This window comes from Capricornis sumatraensis, chromosome 8, assembly GCF_032405125.1.
Source record: "Capricornis sumatraensis isolate serow.1 chromosome 8, serow.2, whole genome shotgun sequence".
Classification (NCBI taxonomy): domain Eukaryota; kingdom Metazoa; phylum Chordata; class Mammalia; order Artiodactyla; family Bovidae; genus Capricornis; species Capricornis sumatraensis.
The window spans coordinates 31,529,306-31,550,716 of NC_091076.1; the positions used below are offsets into that span (position 1 = coordinate 31,529,306).

At 39.4% G+C, this 21,411-nt stretch overlaps 1 protein-coding gene across 1 annotated transcript in view; it reads right to left on the reverse strand.

Moving 5' to 3' along the window:
• Positions 1–15,068, reverse strand: part of LOC138083518 (glycerophosphodiester phosphodiesterase domain-containing protein 4-like) — a 104,939-nt gene extending 89,871 nt beyond the window's left edge. Inside the window, exons 1-3 of the mRNA XM_068977378.1 lie at positions 14,883–15,068; positions 10,096–10,199; positions 2,944–3,037 (exon numbers count right to left, since the gene is read on the reverse strand). Coding sequence (XP_068833479.1) covers positions 2,944–3,037; positions 10,096–10,199; positions 14,883–15,068 — 384 coding nt within the window. The remainder of the gene's footprint in view (positions 1–2,943; positions 3,038–10,095; positions 10,200–14,882) is intronic.
• Positions 15,069–21,411: the final 6,343 nt, after the last annotated feature.

The window sequence follows — 21,411 nt, forward strand, 5'->3', positions numbered from 1 at the left end:
TGGGATTTCTTTGGAAGGAATGATGCTAAAGCTGAAACTCCAGTACTTTGGCCACCTCATACAAAGAGTTGACTCATTGGAAAAGACTCTGATGCTGGGAGGAATTGGGGGCAGGAGGAGAAGGGGATGACAGAGGATGAGATGACTGGATGGTATCACTGACTCAATGGACGTGAGTCTGAATGAACTCTGGGAGTTGGTGATGGACAGGGAGGCCTGGCGTGCTGCGATACATGGGGTCACAAAGAGTCGGACATGACTGAGCGACTGAACTGAACTGAACTGAACTGAAGATAGCCATATCCTATACCATTTTGTTTACTGTGTATGAGTGAAGTACAGTTTGGTGGACCCAAGCACATCATTCATCCACATCTTCCTCATTAAAAAGTTTCTTACTAATCTCTGTCTACATACAGTTTCCATACAATGACTTCGAGAATGATTATCCTAACTAGAAATCTGATTTATGCTAAATGTCTTGGCCTATTTTTTAGGCCTTCCAAAATCTTTGAAAATCCTATCATTTTATCCATATTTCACATTATTCTTCATTATACCTTATATGTTAACAGTACTGATTCTTCTGACAAAGGAAATGGCAACCTACTCCAGTATTCTTGCCTGGAGAATCCCTTGGACAAAGGAGCCTGGCAGGCTACAGTCCATGGGGTTACAAGAGTCAAACACAACCTAGCGACTAAACCACCACCATCACTGATTCTTCCATCTTATCAAGTCAAACTGTATGTATGTCTGTCTTCCTGACTTTGTCATGATACCCCCATGTTCTGGAACTTTTTTTCCTCCATCCTCATAAACATGTCTAAATCTAACATCCCTTCAAGATCCTCCTCCTGTGCCACCTCTTCCAAGAAGCCTCACTTAATCTTCCTGGCTGGAAGTTAACACTTCCTTCTCAGTACCCAGGTAGAACTTTATTTAGGACCCTCTAATTCCAAAGCCTTTGACTGTGTGGATCACAATAAACTGTGGAAAATTCTTCAAGAGATGGGAATACCAGACCACCTGACCTGCCTCTTGAGAAACCTGTATGCAGGTCAGGAAGCAACAGTTAGAACTGGACACGGAACAACAGACTGATTCCAAATAGGAAAAGGAGTACATCAAGGGTCTATATTATCATCCTGCTTATTTAACTTACATGCAGGTACATCATGAGAAACGCTGGGCTGGAAGAAGCACAAGCTGGAATCAAGATTGCCGGGAGAAATATCAATAACCTCAGATATGCAGAAGACACCACCCTTATGGCAGAAAGCCTCTTGATGAAAGTGAAAGAGAGTGAAAAACTTGGCTTAAAGCTCAACATTCAGAAAACGAAGATCATGGCATCTGGTCCCATCACTTCATGGCAGATAGATGGGGAAACAGTGGAAACAGTGTCAGACTTTATTTTGGGGGGCTCCAAAATCACTGTAGATGATGACTGCAGCCATGAAATTAAAAGACGCTTACTCCTTGGAAGGAAGGCTATGACCAACATAGATAGCATATTGAAAAGCTAGATACTACTTTGCCAACAAAGTTCCATCTAATCAAGGCTATGGTTTTTCCTGTGGTCATGTATGGATTTGAGTGTTGGACTGTGAAGAAAGCTGAGCACCAAAGAATTGGTGCTTTTGAACTGTGGTGTTGGAGAAGACTCTTGAGAGTCCCTTGGACTGTAAGGAGATCCAACCAGTGCATCCTAAAGGAGATCAGTCCTGGGTGTTCATTGGAAGGACTGATGCTGAAGCTCAAACTCCAGTACTTTGGCCACCTCATGAGAAGAGTTGACTCATTGGAAAAGACCCTAATGCTGAGAGGGATTGGAGGCAGGAGGCAAAGGGGACGACAGAGAATGAGATGGCTGGATGACATCACTGACTCGATGGGCATGAGTTTGAGTGAACCCCGGGAGTTGGTGACAGACAGGGAGGCCTGGCATGTTGTGATTTACGGGCTTGCAATGAGTCGGACACAACTGAGTGACTGAACTGAACTGAAGTGAATGACAATTATAATGCTCTTTGTTCCTTACTTTTGTCTATGGTCTAGTTCCCTATTAGATTCTACACTCATTTTATTAAGGACAACTGTAACTTTATTTTTCATACTTACCTCTGAAGTGCCCTGTATGAAAACAGAAATCAAATGTTTTTGATCTCTGTAACCTAAGTACTTATCACTCATATAATATATTTTGCTGAAAGAAAAATTAATCCAAATGTAAACTCTTGTGGGAGTTGGGTTCTTTAGTATCAGAGAGGAAATCTGTGGAGACAAGAAATTATGAAACCAGAGAAAGATATACATGCCCTATGTGTAAGTGGGCACAGAAAAATGCTAGTTACCTAAAAGTTAGTCTCCCATAAGCTTTCCAGTTCTGAAGACTCCTCTGCTGCCTGGCCTACGTTTCTCACACTACATGACACTACTCTGATTGGTGTGAATTTTCCACACTACACAACACTACTATGTCAGGAAACAGGCAGGGTCTCTGTTACCTAAATACATTTGCTAAAATGTAATTTGCACCTGGATTAGGGGATTAGCATTTGCAGAGCAGAACAGGTTTAACTCACTAGATAATTTGTAAGATCCAGAAAGACTGATCCTCAAGAGATGGGCTATGAAATGAGCAGTTCAATGAATAAGTGTATTGCCATGTGAAGATGTAGGTATCTAAAATGACAACACTAAATGAATCAGAAAATAAGCCATGAAACACAGAAAGAAAAAAAGGATGTTCTGCCACCCTTTCACGAGGCTTTTTACCCTTCTGTCCCTCCTGCCTAATATTTAAGTGGCTGATGAAGACCCAGACTCTGTGAAGAGTGATCTGAGGGCTCCCAGCACCAATTGGGAACCATATGACAGACAGAGCACCTCATGAGACTACTCAGGAAAGGAGTGGGAGAAATGGGAAACATTACTCACCAGTAGGAGTGTTGTGTAGGCAGCCAGGATCCCAAGGAAACTCAGCAAGACAATGGACCAAAAGAACCAGACTCCTGTACCTAGGAAAACAACCCTGCAAAAATGTGTTTCAATTTCTAAAATAAAGAAGTTAGTAGTATCTCTGTCAAGGATAGGGGATATGACTGGACTAGATGAGGCATAAGAAAACAGGGGAATAAGAAGAGGAGCAATTTGGGAACAGTTACCCTTTACAGGTATTTAGTTGAGAAGTTTTAATTTCGCTCTACAATCAGGTACATTAATAGGATTCTGTACAACTGGTATGCTTTTTAAAGTTATTTAGAATAAAGACTCAAAAACTATACACTCTTTAAAAAAGCAATAAAATACAGGAATTGTGGAATATCAAAAGAGAAAAAGTCATCCATAAGTTCACTGCCTTCATATAGCTAATACATGCCTATTTGGCAGATTCCTTGTCCTTATAAATATGTTCTCTTACACAATAGCAAGCCACTATATTAACATATATATCTTGTGTAAGAGAGTTGTAGTCCTCCTTGTTACTAAAGTAGGTTATAACTTAAAACTGCTAACAAACTGATTTAAGTTAAACAATGTTACAATTACTCTAAATACTATATGTCATAGAATTTAGACTCTTCATTTCAAGATAACAGAAATTATTTCCTCTCCTTATGATACCTAGAGAAATTATGTTTTAATAATATAAAATACAGATTATTGAACATATTACCACATTAAATATAAGAAAAAATTCTCTTAGGTCAGGGGTGAGAAGACATGCCAAAAGAAAAAGTTAGACAAGCAGTCAACCTAGCAAGGCTAATCCCAGATCAAGACACTGAGAAGAGTATCCTGTAAAACATGATCTCACAGCCAGGAATCAGAAAATGTGTAAGTGATGTTAACAAATTAACCTAATAATGCCAACTAATACAATAACTTGCACAAAAATATAAGATAACAATCAGAAAAGAACAATAAAAAATATATTCAAGATCTTCAGAGAGATAAAGGACTCATATCCTTTTGCAAGCAGAGTAATGATCAAAAAATGAAATGCAGGGGATAAGAACATATAGGATAGACATAAAGAGGTCTAAAGACAGCCAAAGAATTAATTGCATGACTTTTCCAGCAGCAATATTGACTTTATATTCCAAATGAGAAAGAAAAGTTTGGTTTTGCCTTCAATGGTACCTCTCTCTTTTCTAATAATTTCTCTAGCCACATTATTTTCTGCCCTCATCAACGTAATGGCCTTCTTATCTATTTTCAGTTCAGTTCAGTTCAGTCGCTCAGTCGTGTCCAACTCTTTGCGACCCCATGAATCGCAGCACGCCAGGCCTCCCTGTTCATCACCATCGCCTGGAGTTCAGTCAGACTCATGTCCATCGAGTCCGTGATGCCATCCAGCCATCTCATCCTCGATCGTCCCCTTCTCCTCCTGCCCCCAATTCCTCTCAGCATCAGAGTCTTTTCCAATGAGTCAACTCTTCGCATGAGGTGGCCAAAGTACTGGAGCTTCAGCTTTAGCATCATTCCTTCCAAAGAAATCCCAGGGTTGATCTCCTTCAGAATGGACTGATTGGATCTCCTTGCAGTCCAAGGGACTCTCAAGAGTCTTTTCCAACACCACAGTTCAAAAGCATCAATTCTTCGTTGCTCAGCCTTCTTCATAGTCCAACTCTCACATCCATACATGACCACAGGAAAAACCATAGCCTTGACTAGACGGACCCTAGTCATCAAAGTAATGTCTCTGCTTTTGAATATGCTATCTAGGTTGGTCATAACTTTCCTTCCAAGGAGTAAGCGTCTTTTAATTTCATGGCTGCAATCACCATCTACAGTGATTTTGGAGCCCCCCAAAATAAAGTCTGACACTGTTTCCACTAAATATTTAATATTAGGTCATTACCAAATTCTCACACCAAATAGGTGAAGGTCCCATCTACCTGCTGGGTACTGCTGGCAAAGGAAAAATTGTGGGAGAGCTGCAATGTGGGAGACCTGGGTTTGATCCCTGGGTTGAGAAGATCCCCTGGAGGAGGGCATGGCAACCCACTCCAATATTCCTGCCTGGAGGATCCCATGGACAGAGGGAGCCTGGTGGGCTAGAGTTCATAGGGTCACAAAGAGTTGGACTGAGTGACAAAGCACAGAGACCTATTAAAAAGAGAACCAATTAAGAATTCTACAAAGGAAAATACAGCAACAAAAATTAAGAATGCAGTGGACAAATTTAATAGCAGGCAAAACACAGCCAAAATAATTAGTTTAGCAAAAAACCAAGTCAGGAGACAAATATCAAGAAGGAAACAGAGACACAAAAAAACATGAAAAGTACAGAAGAAAGAATATGACACTTATGGGAAGAAGATAAAAGGCCTAACACACATGAAACTAAAGTTTCAAAAGGAGAGGCAGTAGAAAATGGGATGAAGGCTTTGCTGGTGGCTCAGTGGTAAAGATCCACCTGTCAATGCAGAAGACACAGGTTCAACCCTTTATCAGGGAAGATCCCACAGGCTATGGGGCAGCTAAGCCCGTGAGCCACACTACTGAGCCCACATGCTGCAACTACTAAAGCCCATACATCCTAGAGTCTATGTTCCACAATAAGAGAAGCCACCACAATGAGAAGTCCATGCACTGAAACTAAAGAGTAGCCCTTGCTCATCACAACTAGAAAAAAGCCCACATGCAGCAACAAAGACTCAACGAAGCCAAAAATAAATGAGCAGATACTTTAAAACTAATTAAAAAGAAAAATGAAAGATGAAGCCTAAGAATTTTCAAAATGATTAAAAATATTGGCTTGGTCTGGGATGATTCAGAGAAGTATTCATTGTTGGGATTAGACCATATGCTATTACAGAAAATGCTAGAGAAGGTTGTTGCATCTGTTCTGACAATTGATCACTGGATGATGTTTATGCCTCTAATTTAAGTACTAGCACGCTAGTAAAGTAATTCTCAAAATTCTCCAAGCCATGCTTCAGCAATACGTGAACCGTGAACTTCCTGATGTTCAAGCTGGTTTTAGATAAGGCACAGGAACCACAGATCAAATTGCCAACATCCGCTGGATCATGGAAAAAGCAAGAGAGTTCCAGAAAAACATCTGTTTCTCCTTTATTAACTATGCCAAAGCCTTTGACTGTGTGGATCACAATAAACTGTGGAAAATTCTGAAAGAGATGGGAATACCAGACCACCTGACCTGCCTCTTGAGTAATCTGTATGCAGGCCAGGAAGCAACAGTTAGAACTGGACATGGAACAACAGACTGGTTCCAAATAGGAAAAGGAGTACATCAAGGCTGTATATTGTCACCCTGCTTATTTAACTTATATGCAGCGTACATCATGAGAAATGCTGGACTGGAAGAAATACAAGCTGGAATCAAGATTGCCGGGAGAAATATCAATAACCTCAGATATGCAGAAGACACCACCCTTATGGCAGAAAGTGAAGAGGAACTAAAAAGCCTCTTGATGAAAGTGAAAGAGGAGAGTGAAAAAGTTGGCCTAAAGCTCAACATTCAGAAAATGAAGATCATGGCATCCGGTCCCATCACTCCATGGGAAATAGATGGGGAAACAGTGGAAACAGTGTCAGACTTTATTTTGGGGGGCTCCAAAATCGCTGCAGATGGTGAATGCAGCCATGAAATTAAAAGACGCTTACTCCTTGGAAGGAAAGTTATGACCAACCTGGATAGCATATTCAAAAGCAGAGACATTACTTTGATGACTAAGGTCCGTCTAGTCAAAGCTATGGTTTTTCCAGTAGTCACGTATGGATGTGAGAGTTGGACTGTGAAGAAGGCTGAGTGCCGAAGAATTGATGCTTTTGAACTATGGTGTTGGAGAAGACTCTTGAGAGTCCCTTGGACTGCAAGGAGATCCAACCAGTCCATTCTGAAGGAGATCCGCCCTGGGATTTCTTTGGAGGGAATGATGCTAAAGCTGAAACTCCAGTACTGTGGCCACCTCATGCGAAGAGTTGACTCATTGGAAAAGACTTTGATGCTGGGAGGGATTGAGGGCAGGTGGAGAAGGGGATGACAGAGGATGAGATGGCTGGATGGCATCACGGACTCGATGGACTTGAGTCTGACTGAACTCTGGGAGTTGGTGATAGACAGGGAGGCCTGGCATGCTGCGATTCATGGGGTTGCAAAGAGTCAGACATGACTGGGCGACTGAACTGATATACGATTAACTACTAGTCACACATCTTATTTTCAATGACAGAGAAATGGGATAAGCAAAAATTCATATATATATATATTTCCTTACATATCATATATATTATAAACATACATTTTATTTATATATATCATTTAAATACATATATATGTGTGTATATGTCTGTTGTTGTTCAGTCTCTAAGTCATATCCAACTCTTGTGACCCCAGGGACTGCAACACGCCAGGCCTCTCTATCCTTCACTATCCTCTGGAGTTTGCCCAGGTTCATGTCCATTGAGTTGGTGATGCCATCCAACCATCTCATCCTCTTGTCACCCTCTTCTTCTGCCTTCAATCTTTCCCTGCATCAGGGTCTGAGAAATATATATCTTTGTCCTCTGGTGTCACTAGTGATGATGTTATGTTAGACTATAAGAGGAACATTTTCAATTAAGGTTACTATTCAGCTGCCTTTAAAGTAGGAAGATTATTCTGGATTATCAGATTGAATCCAGTGTAGTCACATGAGCTCTTAAAATAAGTAAAGAAGGCAGAAAAGGAACTCAGAGACATGAGAAATGAGAAATCAGAGAAATTTGAAGCATGAGAAGGAGTTGAAACACCACTGTTAGATTTGAAGATAGAGAAGGTCACAAGCTAGAAGCTGGGAACAGCTCCCATCTGACAATCACTAATGAATGAACACTTCATTTCAACAACCAGAAGAAACTGGATTCTGCCAACAACTTAAATAAACCTGGAAGTGATTCTCACTCAGAGCCCCAGTTGAAAGCACAGGCCAGCTAAGCACCTTGAGTACCCAGGTCATACCTCACTTCTGACCAACAAAACTGAGATAAGAAATGGTATTCTTTGGTGTCACTCAATTTATGGTAATTTGCCATGGCAGCCATGGAACTGCCTATGAAACCTACTGTGGCTTTAGGATCAGGGGGAGCTTCTCTTATATTTACATCTCCTATTTGATGATGGGGTATTGCTGTTGGGGATTATGAATGATTTTGAGTATGTTTATTGGAGTATGCATTCCAGAACTAGAGAAATAACCACAGGGTGGTCTAGGGACCCACTATGCCCAATGAAGATATGAGTCTGAACCAGAATTTTATTGACTACCTAATACTCAAAAGTTCCTACTCTTACTAAGGAATCATGGCAGCATTTTATATCTCCAGTTTTACATTTCAGAAAGTTCACAGTCAGTGTCCAGGAATCCCATAAGTATTTCTTCTTCCCCAATGACAAAAAATCTGGTAAATTATTAAAAGTTCTTGTAGGAGAAAACTAGGAGTAAGATTGGTAGCATACTTTCATCTTTTGTCAATGCCTTTGCTCCATTCAAGGGCCAATTTACTTGGTAAATAAGTGAAATAAAGAACGGGAAAACAATGACAGAATCAACAAAACTAAAATTTAGTTTTTCAAAAAGATAAGCAAAATGACATACCTTTAACAAGACTAACCAAAAGAAATGCCCAAAACAACAACAGCAACAAAACAGCCCTAATCAGACCCAAGAATCAAGATTGCTGGGAAAAATATCAACAACCTCAGATATGCAGATGACACCACTTTAATGGCAAAAAGTGAAGAGGAACTAAAGAGTCTCTTGATGAGGGCAAAAGAGGAGAGTGTAAAAGCTGGCTTAAAACTCAACGTTCAAAAAATGAAGATCATGGCATCTGGTCTTATCATTTCTTGGCAAATAGATGGGGAAAATGTGGAAATTAGTGTCAGATTTCATTTCCTTGGGTTCCAAAATCAATGTGGATGGTGACTGCAGCCATGAAATTAAAAGATGCTAGCTTCTTGGAAGAATTACATGACAGTATATTAAAAAGCAAAGACATCACTTCACTGACAAAGGTCCATATAGTCAAAGTTAGGGGTTTACCAGTAGTCATGTATGGATATGAAAGTTGGACAATAAAGAAGGCTGAGCACCAAAGAATTGATGCTTTTGAACTGTGGTATTGGAGAAGAATCTTGACAGTCCCCCGGAAAACAAGGAGTTCAAACCAGATATCCTAAAGGAAATCAACCTTAAATATTCATTGTAAGGATTTATGCTGAAGCTCCAATACTTTGGCGACCTGATGCGAAGAGCCAATTCATTGGAAAAGACTCTGATGCTGGGAAAGGTTGAGGGTAGGAGAATTGGGTGACAGGGGATGAGATGGTTGGATGGTATCACTGATTCAGTGGACATGAGTTTGAGCAAATTCTGAGATATAGTGAAGGACAGGGAATCCTGGCATGCTGCAGTCCATGGGGTCACAAAGAATCAGACATGACTTAGCAACTGAACAAAAACAATAAATTACATTTTTAAAAAGCCTCATACTTAAACAGACTCATTTCTCCATCAAACACTAAATAATGGGTAAGATACATAACAATCAAGGCTAGAGAAGCTGGAGGAACTGAGAGTTGTCTTGGAGTTTGGCCAGAAGGGTGCTCAGATCACACATCACACCCGTCTTTAGGGTTTCAGGAAGCCCCGTAAGGACAGAGAAAGAGTAAGAGGCTGGAGGTGAGACAGATATCAGGGTTCATGCACAGAGATCATGAAGACCAACTAATGTAGGCATCAGTAACCCAGATCAAGAAGTTGAGGAACAAGGTATCAGGGAGTCATCTGAATAGAAGGACTGGGGGCACTGGAAGCACAGAGAAAGCTTCCCCCTGAGCCAGATTTGGTCTAAGAGTGAGAGTGAGCTCAGGTGGAAGGGAAGTATAGTAGCTGAGGGTGCTGAGCATGCTTACGCTTCCCCAGAGTCAGGCCTCCCATCCACCAGATGCAGAAAATCCAACTTTGTCCACCCTCCCTCTTATGTAACCAGATCTTTTCAGCCTGAAGTAAGATCCATGTGGTAATTATACCAAAGAGCCCTTACACAAATGAAAATACAAAAAGTAAAACTCACCAGTCAAAGCCATTGAATTCATTTGAAGTTTCTATCCATGTGAAAAATAAAAGCACAGACAAGCAAAATGACATAATCAGCCATGGGTAAAATAATCGCTCTCTCTGGGAAGAGACAGAAGGAAATCTCATTTACCTCCATTTATTTATGGTACTTCTGCAACATTTGTTTATACTCCTCAGAGGCCTACATAGTTACAATGTAGCATTACCCTCCCCTGACTGGAGAGACCACTGTATTCTTTTAACCCTATGGAATTTTACAAAACTTTATTTATAACATTATCCTGAACTAGAGTTGGTTGCATATGTTTATATCTGATGTCACAGTTTCTTCTTTGAGGAAAAGGAACTTTCACTACACTTCTATGTATTGCCAATCATGGTCTCTCAACAATCATCTGTTGAATTCATCTACCTCTCCATGTACCAAATGTATGTTCATTCACTGAGTAATTCATTCATTCATTATTCATCAGTTCACTAATGAATAGTCACTTATCTATCCACATTTTGGGGAGAAGAGCACTAGATTAGGGAATAAATCTTTTTTTTTTCCCAGTAGCTATAATGCTAGGGACTTCACAAATTACTTACATCTATTTTAATTCTCATATACGAGTTATACGAGTTAGGTATTGATAATCTCATTTTGTAGAATAAAGAGTTAAAACTCAGAGAGGTTAGGTTAAATGACTCAAGGTCACACAACCAAGCAGGGAAACAGCCTGGATCTGTCAGCTCAAAACCAATATGGAAATGATCTTTCTGCAAACATGTACACACTGAACCTTGAAGACAACCCCTGCACTGAAAATTGTATCACAAACTAGAACAATACACTGTGAAACCTGTCCCAGGGCTATGACTGTATCACAAGAATGAGAAATTTTGCCTTGTTGGGACACTGCATCCAAACTATTAAAAATGTATGGAATAATCCCCGCCCTGTACAAATTATACAGTTATTGTGAGCACTAAGAATAAGGAAACAAAATGGAAAACAGAGTTCTTCAAAATGGTGAGAGATATTATAGGTAAGGCACTAAACCACCACTTCTGGAGTAGGAATATGAAGAGAACAGGTTTTGACTCGGATTATACTCACCCTCTACACAAATCATGTGTGGACTTTTAAAAATATGTATCACACGGTCACTCCCCTGCTTACAACCCTCACAGAGAAGCCTGCTGTACAAGAATATCATCCCAACTGCCTGCCATGGCCCAGAGGTCTTACATGATCAAGTCTTGCCCATCCCTGACCTCATCCCATTCTACATACTAACTGCATTATTGAGCTCCAGACATACTGGTCTTCTTTATGTTTCTAGAACATGATCAGATCTGTTCCTTTGTTGTTCAGTTGCTCAGTCATGTCCTACTCTTTGTGACTTCTTGGACTGCAGTACACCAGGCTTCCCTGTGCTTCACTATCTTCTGGAGTTTGTGCAAACTCAGGTCCATCAAGTCGATGATGCCATCCAACCATCTCATCCTCTGTTGTTCCCTCTCCTCCTGCCCTCAATCTTTCCCTCCACCAGGGTCTTTTGCATTGACTTGGGTCTTTGCATTAGGTAACCAAGTATTGGAGCATCAGCATAAGTCCTTCTAATGAATATTCAGGGTTGATTTCCTTTAGGATTGACTGGTTTGATTTCCCTGCTGTCCAAGGGACTCTCAAGAGTCTTCTCCAGTACCACAGTTCAAAAGTATCAATTCTTTGGTGCCCAGCCATCTTTATGGTCCAACTCTCACATCCATACATGACTACTGGAAAAACAGTTTTGACTATACAGACCTTTGTCGGCAAAGAGATATCTCCACTTTTTTAATACACTGTGTAGGTTTGTAATAACTTTTTTTCCAAGGAGCAGGTGCCTTTCAATTTCAAGGTTGCAGTCACTGTCTGCAGTAATTTTGGAGCCCAAGAAAATAAAATCTGTCACTGTTTCCATTTTTCCCCCATCTATTTGTCATGAAGTGATAGGACCACATGTCATAATCTTCATTTTCTGAATGTTGAGTTGTAAGCCAGCTTTTTCACTCTCTTTCACCTTCATCAGGAGGCTCTTTAATTCCTAAGAGTTTTGCACTTCCTGGTTCCCCTGACTGGAATATTTCTGCCCCCACGTGTATACAAGGCTGATTTGATTTTTACATTTAAGAGATTGTTCACATGACATTGCTTCAAAGCAGTCTTCTCTAACCATGCTCCCATTTCCCTATGGATTATCTTCAAAGCTCTTATCACTATATGAAACCATCTTTCTTCATTACTGTTTATTACCTAACTCATTCCACTACAATACAAGCCACAGGAAGGCCAGAAGCTTTAGTTGTCTTACTCACTGTGGAGCACATTCAATGAGCTTGTTCTTGTTGCATAAAAAAATTTCCTTATTTTGATTCTCACTGTTGCCACACTTGCTCAATAAGTTCAAAGGCTCCCCACTGTTTACAGAACAAAGTTCAAACATTTTAACTTGACATAAAGATGCCTCAAAATTTTATTAAAACATTCCTTTCTGACCTGCTCACTTACCATTTATCGCCTTATCTGGAGAAATATCAATAACTTCAGATATGCAGATGACACCACCCTTATGGCAGAAAGTGAAGAGGAACTAAAAAGCCTCTTGATGAAAGTGAAAGAGGAGAGTGAAAAAGTTGGCTTAAAGCTCAACATTCAGAAAACGAAGATCATGGCATCTGGTCCCATCACTCCATGGGAAATAGATGGGGAAACAGTGGAAACAGTGTCAGACTTTATTCTTGGGGGCTCCAAAATCACTGCAGACAGTGAATGCAGCCATGAAATTAAAAGATGCTTACTCCTTGGAAGAAAATTTTTGACCAATCTAGATAGCATATTCAAAAGCAGAGACATTACTTTGCTGACTGAGGTCCGTCTAGTCAAGGCTATGGTTTTTCCAGTGGTCATGTATGGATGTGAGAGTTGGACTGTGAAGAAGGCTGAGCGTCGAACAATTGATGCTTTTGAACTGTGGTGTTGGAGAAGACTCTTGAGAGTCCCTTGGACTGCAAGGAGATCCAACCAGTCCATTCTGAAGGGGATCAGCCCTTGGATTTCTTTGGAAGGAATGATGCTAAAGCTGAAACTCCAGTATTTTGGCCACCTCATGCGAAGAGTTGACTCGTTGGAAAAGACTTTGATGCTGGGAGGGATTTGGGGCAGGAGGAGAAGGGGACGACCGAGGATGAGATGGCTGGATGGCATCACTGACTCGATGGACGTGAGTCTGAGTGAACTCCAGGAGTTGGTGATGGACAGGGAGGCCTGGCGTGCTGCGATTCATGGGGTCGCAAAGAGTCAGACATGACTGAGCGACTGAACTGAACTGCTCATAAATTCAACACCAGAAATTCCTGTTTCCCTAAACACCACTATATTTCTCTATCTCTGGACTTCTGACCACCTGAATTCCTCCACCCAGAATCCCCTACACCATCATTCCTATAAGTGGAAGATGACTTCACAAGTCAGTGACTCCATGAACAGCAAAATGATAGCTAACATTTATTGAGTGCTAATTGTATGCTGAGCCCAGTTTTAAGTTTCCACATAACGCTTCTCTCCTCACAACAAACCCAACTGGTGGTTACTGTTGCTACCATCTCTATTATTTAAGTGAGGAACCAATCCCTGGAATGTTAGGTAACTGGACCAAGGTCCCACAGTTGTTAAGCTCTAGTTTGGAGATAGTCAGTGATGAAGCCATAAATTTAATCCAGGCAGTCTTTCCCTAGAACACAAGGAATTTGCTCTTTTGCTATATGCTAGACTCCTTCTCCTGAGCAGAAATAGGGATTTGAGAATTATCCAAGGACTTTGACAATTATGTAGTTTAATTCCCTATCTGTAGAAGGGCTCAGAGATAGCACAGAACCAGTTCAAGGGCAGAGATGGAACAAGGACTAAAACATTGTCTCAGGTGCTGGTTCAGGGATTTTTTCCATTATACCACACTGCCTCTTCCAATGGCATCTTTCCCAGGAAGCCTCCCTTCTTTCACTGTATGTCCTTCTGTATAGCTCTCTTATGACTTAGTACATCATCCTTAAGTAATAAATATCTGTTCAATCAATTTGCTCTTCTCCACTTTTGTCATTATGATGCTAATCCAGAACACCATCAGCTTTACCTTGAATATTGCTGTTGCTTTCTATTTGAAGGCAAAGACATCTCCCTGCATTACTCTTGTACCTTTTGTTGCATCTTCCATGTGAAACCATTCCAAAACACAGCGGGGGCAACATTAGAAGCTTAAAATATTTAGGGATTCTTTTTTACCCCGATCTTAATTTAGGGACTATTTCCTACATGGCAGACGTCAAATTCTTAAAACCACACAACATCTGTCCCATTCTCTCTCTACATTCACTTCCGATTGGCTTAAAACTGGGCTCAGCATACAATTAACACTCAATAAATGTTAGCTATCATTTTGCTGTTCATGGAGTCACTTCTCCATTTGCTGTTCATGGAGTCACTTCTCCATTCATATCCTCCACTCCACCTAAAATATACTAAGCCCTTTGACTCCTCCAGTATCATTTCTTCTGCCATTCTCCATTCTTTCCCTATCTAATTCTGATCACTTTCTAAATAAATTTATTTTTGATCCATTAAACATGATGCATGACTGTGTTTGTAGACATACACACACAGAGACATGCACACTATATAGCACTTCTCTCAAGGAGAGAATACACACTTTGCCGTATCTAAGAAAGTGTGGTCCATCTCCCTCCCGACTCATATACCAAAGAGCAGCAGCAGAGTGGACGTCTAGCTTTTTTCTTCTGTTGGGCTTGCCATTCGCAACTGTAGCAGCCATTAAGGAAAGTCATATAGCATTCATAGTTGAAGTAGTATTTAATCCAAGAATTAAAGTTTTTCCATCTTCCTGTCTCTTCATTTCCAGTCTCAGTCCTGTTAACATCATCCATGGTTCACCCTTTTGCTGAAATGGTAAATAAAATAGTCAGAATCCAGTAGCTTCTTCATGTTTCCTACCTCCACTGTTCTACAGAAAATTCCATCATTAATGGACAGATCTTTCAAAAGATCATAATCTAGGAAGATGAACTGGAGTTGATGTAGAAGAGCAGAGCTTCATCCTATCTTTCCTACTAACTAGTTGAGTGTTTATTGCAGATACTGCACCATTCAAAGTTTAGCTTTTCACGGTTATAATGGTACCATGTTCTCTACCCTAGCTAACTAATAGTGCTGAAAAGTTCAAACTAGATAATATATATGAATGTGTTATTAAGACAGTAGTATGCTCTTGAAAGGAGTACATTAAGGCTGCATATTTTCACCCTGTTTATTTAGTTTATGTGCAGAGTACATCATGAGAAATGCCAGGCTGGACGAAATACAATCTGGAATCAAGATTGCCAGAAGAAATATCAACAACCTCAGATATGCAGACGATACCATTCTAATGGCAGAAAGTTAAGAGGAATTAAAGAGCCTCTAAATGAGGGTGAAAGAGGAGAGTAAAAACGCTGGCTTAAAACTCAACAGTCAGAAAACTAAAATCATGGCACCTAGTCCCATCACTTCATGGCAAACAGAAGGGTGAAAAGTGGAAATGGTGACAGATTTTATTTTCTTGGGCTCCAAAATCACCATGGACAATGACTGCAGCCATGAAATTAACACACTTACACCTTGGAAAGAAAGCTATGACCAACCTAGACAGTCTATTAAAAAGCAGAGACATCACTTTGCTGACAAAGGTCCATACAGTCAAAGCTACTGTTTTTCCAGTAGTCATATACAGATGTGATAGCTGGACCATAAAGAAGGATGAGCAAGGAAGAATTGATGCTTTCAAACTGTGGTGCTGGAGAAGACTCTTGAGAGTCCCTTGATTGAAAGGAGATCAAACCAGCCAATCCTAAACTATTCATTGGAAGGACTGATCCTGAAGCTGGAGCTCCAATACTTTGGCCACCTGATGCGAAAAGCCGATTCATTTGAATAGACCCTGATGTTGGGAAAGATGGAGGGCAGGAGGAGAACTGGGCAACAGAGGACAAGATGGTTGGATGGCATCACCAACTCAAAGGACATGAGTTGAGCCAACTCCAGGAGATAGTGAAGGACAGAGAAGCCTGGCGTGCTGCAGTCTGTGGGGTCACAAAGAGTCGGACACAACCTAGCAACTGAAAAACAACAATTATCTTCATATAACCCGAGATCTTAGAGACATGGTTGAAGTATATGAAAAAATACCGTCCTTGACTAATGAGTTGCTCAGACACACAAGTGTCTGCCCCTTCTTTTTCCTCCCATATGTGGCTTTTCTAGAGTGAGCTTCAATTAAGAATTATGGAATATTCAGAATAGCAATGGCTGAAATAAGTTTATTTTTGCTTTTACCAACAAAAAAATTTCAAAGGTTTAAAGAAGAAATTATGTGGTATGTTGCTTTACAATGTCATTAGAAGCCAGACATCTTTCAGTTTGCTCTTCCACTACAACACATGGCTCCTCAGGGTACAAAACGGCTGCTCAAGGTGTATCTATCATTCCAATACAACTAACGAGAAGAAGAAAAGAACAAAGAAGGGTGCTTCCCCTTATTTTAAGGACGTTTCAAGAAGTTGGAGATGACATTTCACTAACAAGGGCTTTCTTACCAGCAAAACAACAATAACCAGATATTAAGGACATCTAGACATCAGTACTGCATTTTCTCATCCTTCTGTGCTCAGATAAGGCTCTCAGACATATGAACTTTCAGAGAATGTATGGATCTGGAGAAATTTTTTAATGAAATGTGGCTTCCCTGGTGGCTCATATGGTGAAGTGTCTGCCTGCAATGTGGGAGATCTGGGTTTGATCCCTGGGTTGGGAAGACCACCTGGAGAAGAAAATGGCAACCCACTCCAATACTCTTGCCTGGATAATTCCATGAACAGAGGAGCCTGGTTAGGCTACAGTCCATGTGTTTGCAAAGAGTTGGACAAGACTGAGCAATTTCACTTTCACTTTCTTTTAATGAAACAAAAATATTCTTAGAGATCTTATCCCAGGCAATTATCTCTGCCCCTGGAATCTTTCTTTGTGCTCTTTCTTTGTGCACTCCAGTGTTGTAGCAAAAAGCAAATAGTCTGAATGTCCACTTCAGGTTAAAATGACATAAGAGGGCCTAGGGTAATACTCTCACATTAAGTGATTTTAAAACTAGGCAAAATATGTAACAAAAGGTTTCACATAGTATATAGTAGACAGTGAAGGACAGCAATCCTTGAGAGGGGAAACAGGAAGTACATGTTTTAATGCTCCATTTACAATCTCTATTGAGCTTCCAGGATGAAGCACGGGTGTGAGAATATAGTGAAGTCTGGCAACATTCCAGAAATGAGCAGAAAGAAATGGGAATTGGTGGAAATAAGGGTACCTCTTGGGTCTCTCCAGAGTCTCTCCAGTATAGATTGTATACTAATCAATACACACTTGCAATGAAATTACCTGAGGACAGGGAGAGAACTGCATAAAGAGAGGTGATGAGAAAATCTCCAAACGGTCACAGTACCAACTCTGAAAAGAGTTGGTATTTCCACCAGAGGAGCAAAACCTTGTAATACCTAGAGCACCACGTAGCATACTCAGATGGGTATTGCCTGGGTGGTGGGAAAAAAAATTAAGCCTACATTAAAGGCTGTCTGGTCTAACCAGACAAACTTAAAGGTAAGTTTCAAAATAATGAAAATATTTCCAGGTTACATAAGTTATGGAACAAGATCAAGAATACTTTTTTAATATAAAACACAGACAAAGCAAAAGTCACAATGCCTAGCACCCAATGAAAATTATCAGGATTTTTCCTGATAGAGGCCTCCACGCTGGCTCAGTATAAAGACTCCACCTGCTATTGCAGGAGATATGAGTTTGATCCCTGAACCAGGAAGATCCCACATGCCATCGAGCAACTAAGCCTGTGTGCCACAACTATTGAACCAGTGCCCTAGAGCCCAGGAGCCACAAGCAGTGAAACCCACGCAACCTACAATCCATTTTTTGCAAGAAGAGAGGCCACCGCAAAAAAAAACAAAAGAGAGAGAGAGAGAAACCTGCACACTGCAACCAGAGAGTAGCCCCTGCTTGTCACAACTATAGAAAAGCCCAGGCAGCAACAAAGACCCAGTAGGGCCAAAAATAAATAAATAATTTTAAAAATAAAAAGCAAAAATTCACAATCCATAAATAAGAAAAAATCAATCAACAACAACTCAGAAACATCTCAAATGGCACACTTAGTAGGCAAGGACATTAAAGTGTGATTACAATTGTATCCCATGTTCAAGACAGCAGAAGAAGGTGTATATTTGAAGGAAATACATGATTTTTTTTGCAAACATCAACAAGTGTTATTGATTTCACTGATATTTATAATACTTATTCTTTGCAAAATAATTCTTTAAAAAGATGTAGACTGAACTTCTAGAAATGAAAGATATAACATGTGAGATGAAAAATGCATTGCTAAGAATAAGAAGGGATTGTAGAAAAAAGATTAGAAGCTTGAGAATTTGAAAAAAAAGAAGAGAAACTGTGACTTGCAGAACAACTTTAAGCATTCTAAGATAAATGTGACTGGAGTTGCTGAAAGCGAGGAGGAACAAAGTAAGGGACAAAAAATATTTGAGGAACAAATTACTATCTTCCAAAATTGAAGAATATTATAAACCCACAGACCAAGAAGCACCACAAACCCCATAGAAAAGGCGCATACAAAAAATAAAACACATCCGAATCAAGATGCTTAAAAACATTGATAATCCAATTAAAATAAATTAATTTATATTAAAAAATAAATTAAAAAAATTTTTAAAAACCCTGATAAAAAGAAAATCTCAAAGAATGACTCTTGTACATTCTTTCAAAAAAAATGAGTTCTCTTAAAAAAAATGTGAATACAGAAAACAGTAGAGTAACATCTTTAAAGAACTGAAGAAATTCTTTTATAAAATGTTTAAACAGAATTTAGCACTCTGCAAAAAGAGCTCTAAAAAAGATAGTGAAATAAAGATCTTTTCAGCTATTCAAAAGTAGAAAGACAGGTAACTTCTATCAAAAGAAATAGAAAGTCTTAAAGACTTTCAACTAAAGTCTTTAAGAAAGACTTCCAGTAGTTAAAGTCTTTCAGTAAGAATGAAAAAGATATCAGATGGAAATGCACATTTAAAGAAAGGAATGGCTGAGTAATACTCCATTGTATATATGTACCACAGCTTTCTTATCCAGTAAAGTAAAATAAAGTAAAAAGAAAAAGAAAAAAGAAAATAAAATATTTTTCAAAAATTAAAAAAAATAAAATAAAGAAAGGAATAGGTTCCAGTTTCATCCACCTCATGGAAACATGTATAATATCATATAAGAAATGAATTGGCAGTCCAGGTTCGATACAGGATCCTTGGGGCTGGTGCACTGGGATGACCCAGAGGGATGGTATGGGGAGGGAGGTGGGAGGGGGGTTCAGGATGGGGAACATGTGTACGCCCATGGCAGATTCATCTTGATGTGTGGCAGAACCAGTACAATATTGTAAAGTAATTAGCTTCCAATTAAAATAAATAAACTTAAATTTAAAAAAAAGAAAGGAATGGGATGCACTGGAAGTATTAAATATATAGGTAGTATACAAAAATGATTTTCTTATTTATAAAATATATTTAGAAGATAACAATGTTTGAAGGAAAAAGTATAAACAATGAATCCTGCAGCTTAAAACAACTGTAGAAATAAAATGTATGACAGTAATACTTCAAAGGCCAGAAGTAAGGAGGTGAAAGTGTACTCTTTGTTGTACGGTTCTCTACTACATGTGAAGTAGTATAATGTTACTTGAAGGTAGACTTGGATAAGTTAAAGCTAAACACTATAAACATCAAAAGGGTCTGGACACCTGATGCAAAGAACTGACTCATTGGAAAAGACCCTTATGCTGGGAAAGACTGAAGGCAGGAGAAGGGGATGACAGAAGATGAGACGGTTGGATGGCATACCAACTCAATGGACATGAGTTTGAGCAAGCTTTGGGAGATGTTGGTGGACAGGGAAGCCTGGCATGCTGCAGTCCATGGGGTCGCAAAGAGTCAGACATGACTGAATGGCTGAACTGAACTGAAATAATATAATAATCCAACAAAGGAGATAAAATTAAGTCAAAAATGAAGCAAATGCCAAAGTTAAACTGAAAAATAATAAATGCCAGATGTAATAACAACAACAGTCTAAGTGGATTAAAAGAACAATAATCATATACACTTTAGAAGAGCTTGGTTTGTTAAGAGAGGAGGTTAAAAAAAAAAAAAAAACATAAAACTTGTATATGTATCAGTGCTTCACCAGGATAATATCATGTACCACTCAAGGACAAAAACCCCAGTCATATACAACTGTAAGAATTTACTGCTCACACATTTGAATTGACTGACTATTCAACCTGCTTGTCTAGACTGGCCTCAGCTAATATGACCAGACACTGCTCCAGGCCGCCTGAGTATATTCTAATGGTGATGAAACTTGTCCAAGAGAACAAGTTCCAAGGTACAAGCCAAATTCAATCTTTTGTTCTAAGGGATAACTTCAAAGTCAAAAGCAAAGCATATCAACTTATGGTAGGAAGCAAATGTAAACTTGAATGGTAAAGGGTATGAAGAAAAGGCTGTAACTAAAGGAAGGGTGAGAATTGGGGACAAATGACATCATGTATCTCACTCGTTTACCAGCATATCAAAAAACCTTGAGGGAAAGAGACATTAGTAGAGACAAAAAAGGACAAAATGATGAAAAATGATTTTTTTAAATAATTTTTCATATATATGCATCCAATCACCTAGCCTCTAGAGGAAATATATACAAGTTCACAATAATACTGGGAGATTTAGCACACTTCTCTCAATAAAGCATATAATGAGCAGACAAAAATTCTGTAAGAATTCTCAAGATTTAACAACTCTACTAATAAACTAGTTTTACCATTTATAGAATACTGTACTCAATATTTGCAATATGTATATTCTTTTGCAATGAAAATGGAGCATTTATCAACAGTGATCACATATTGAGCCACACAACTGATAGTGTTAAACATCTAAGAATTGAAATTGAAACCATGTCCCATAGAGTTTAAAGGAAAAAAAAAAAGCCACCCTGAAATTATGCACCATAAGATTACCAGAAACTGGTGAGTAACAGAAATTCTTAAGCTTGTCTTACAGATCAGCCGACAAGAGAACATCTTGTTTTTAAAAACTCTCTGCTTATAGC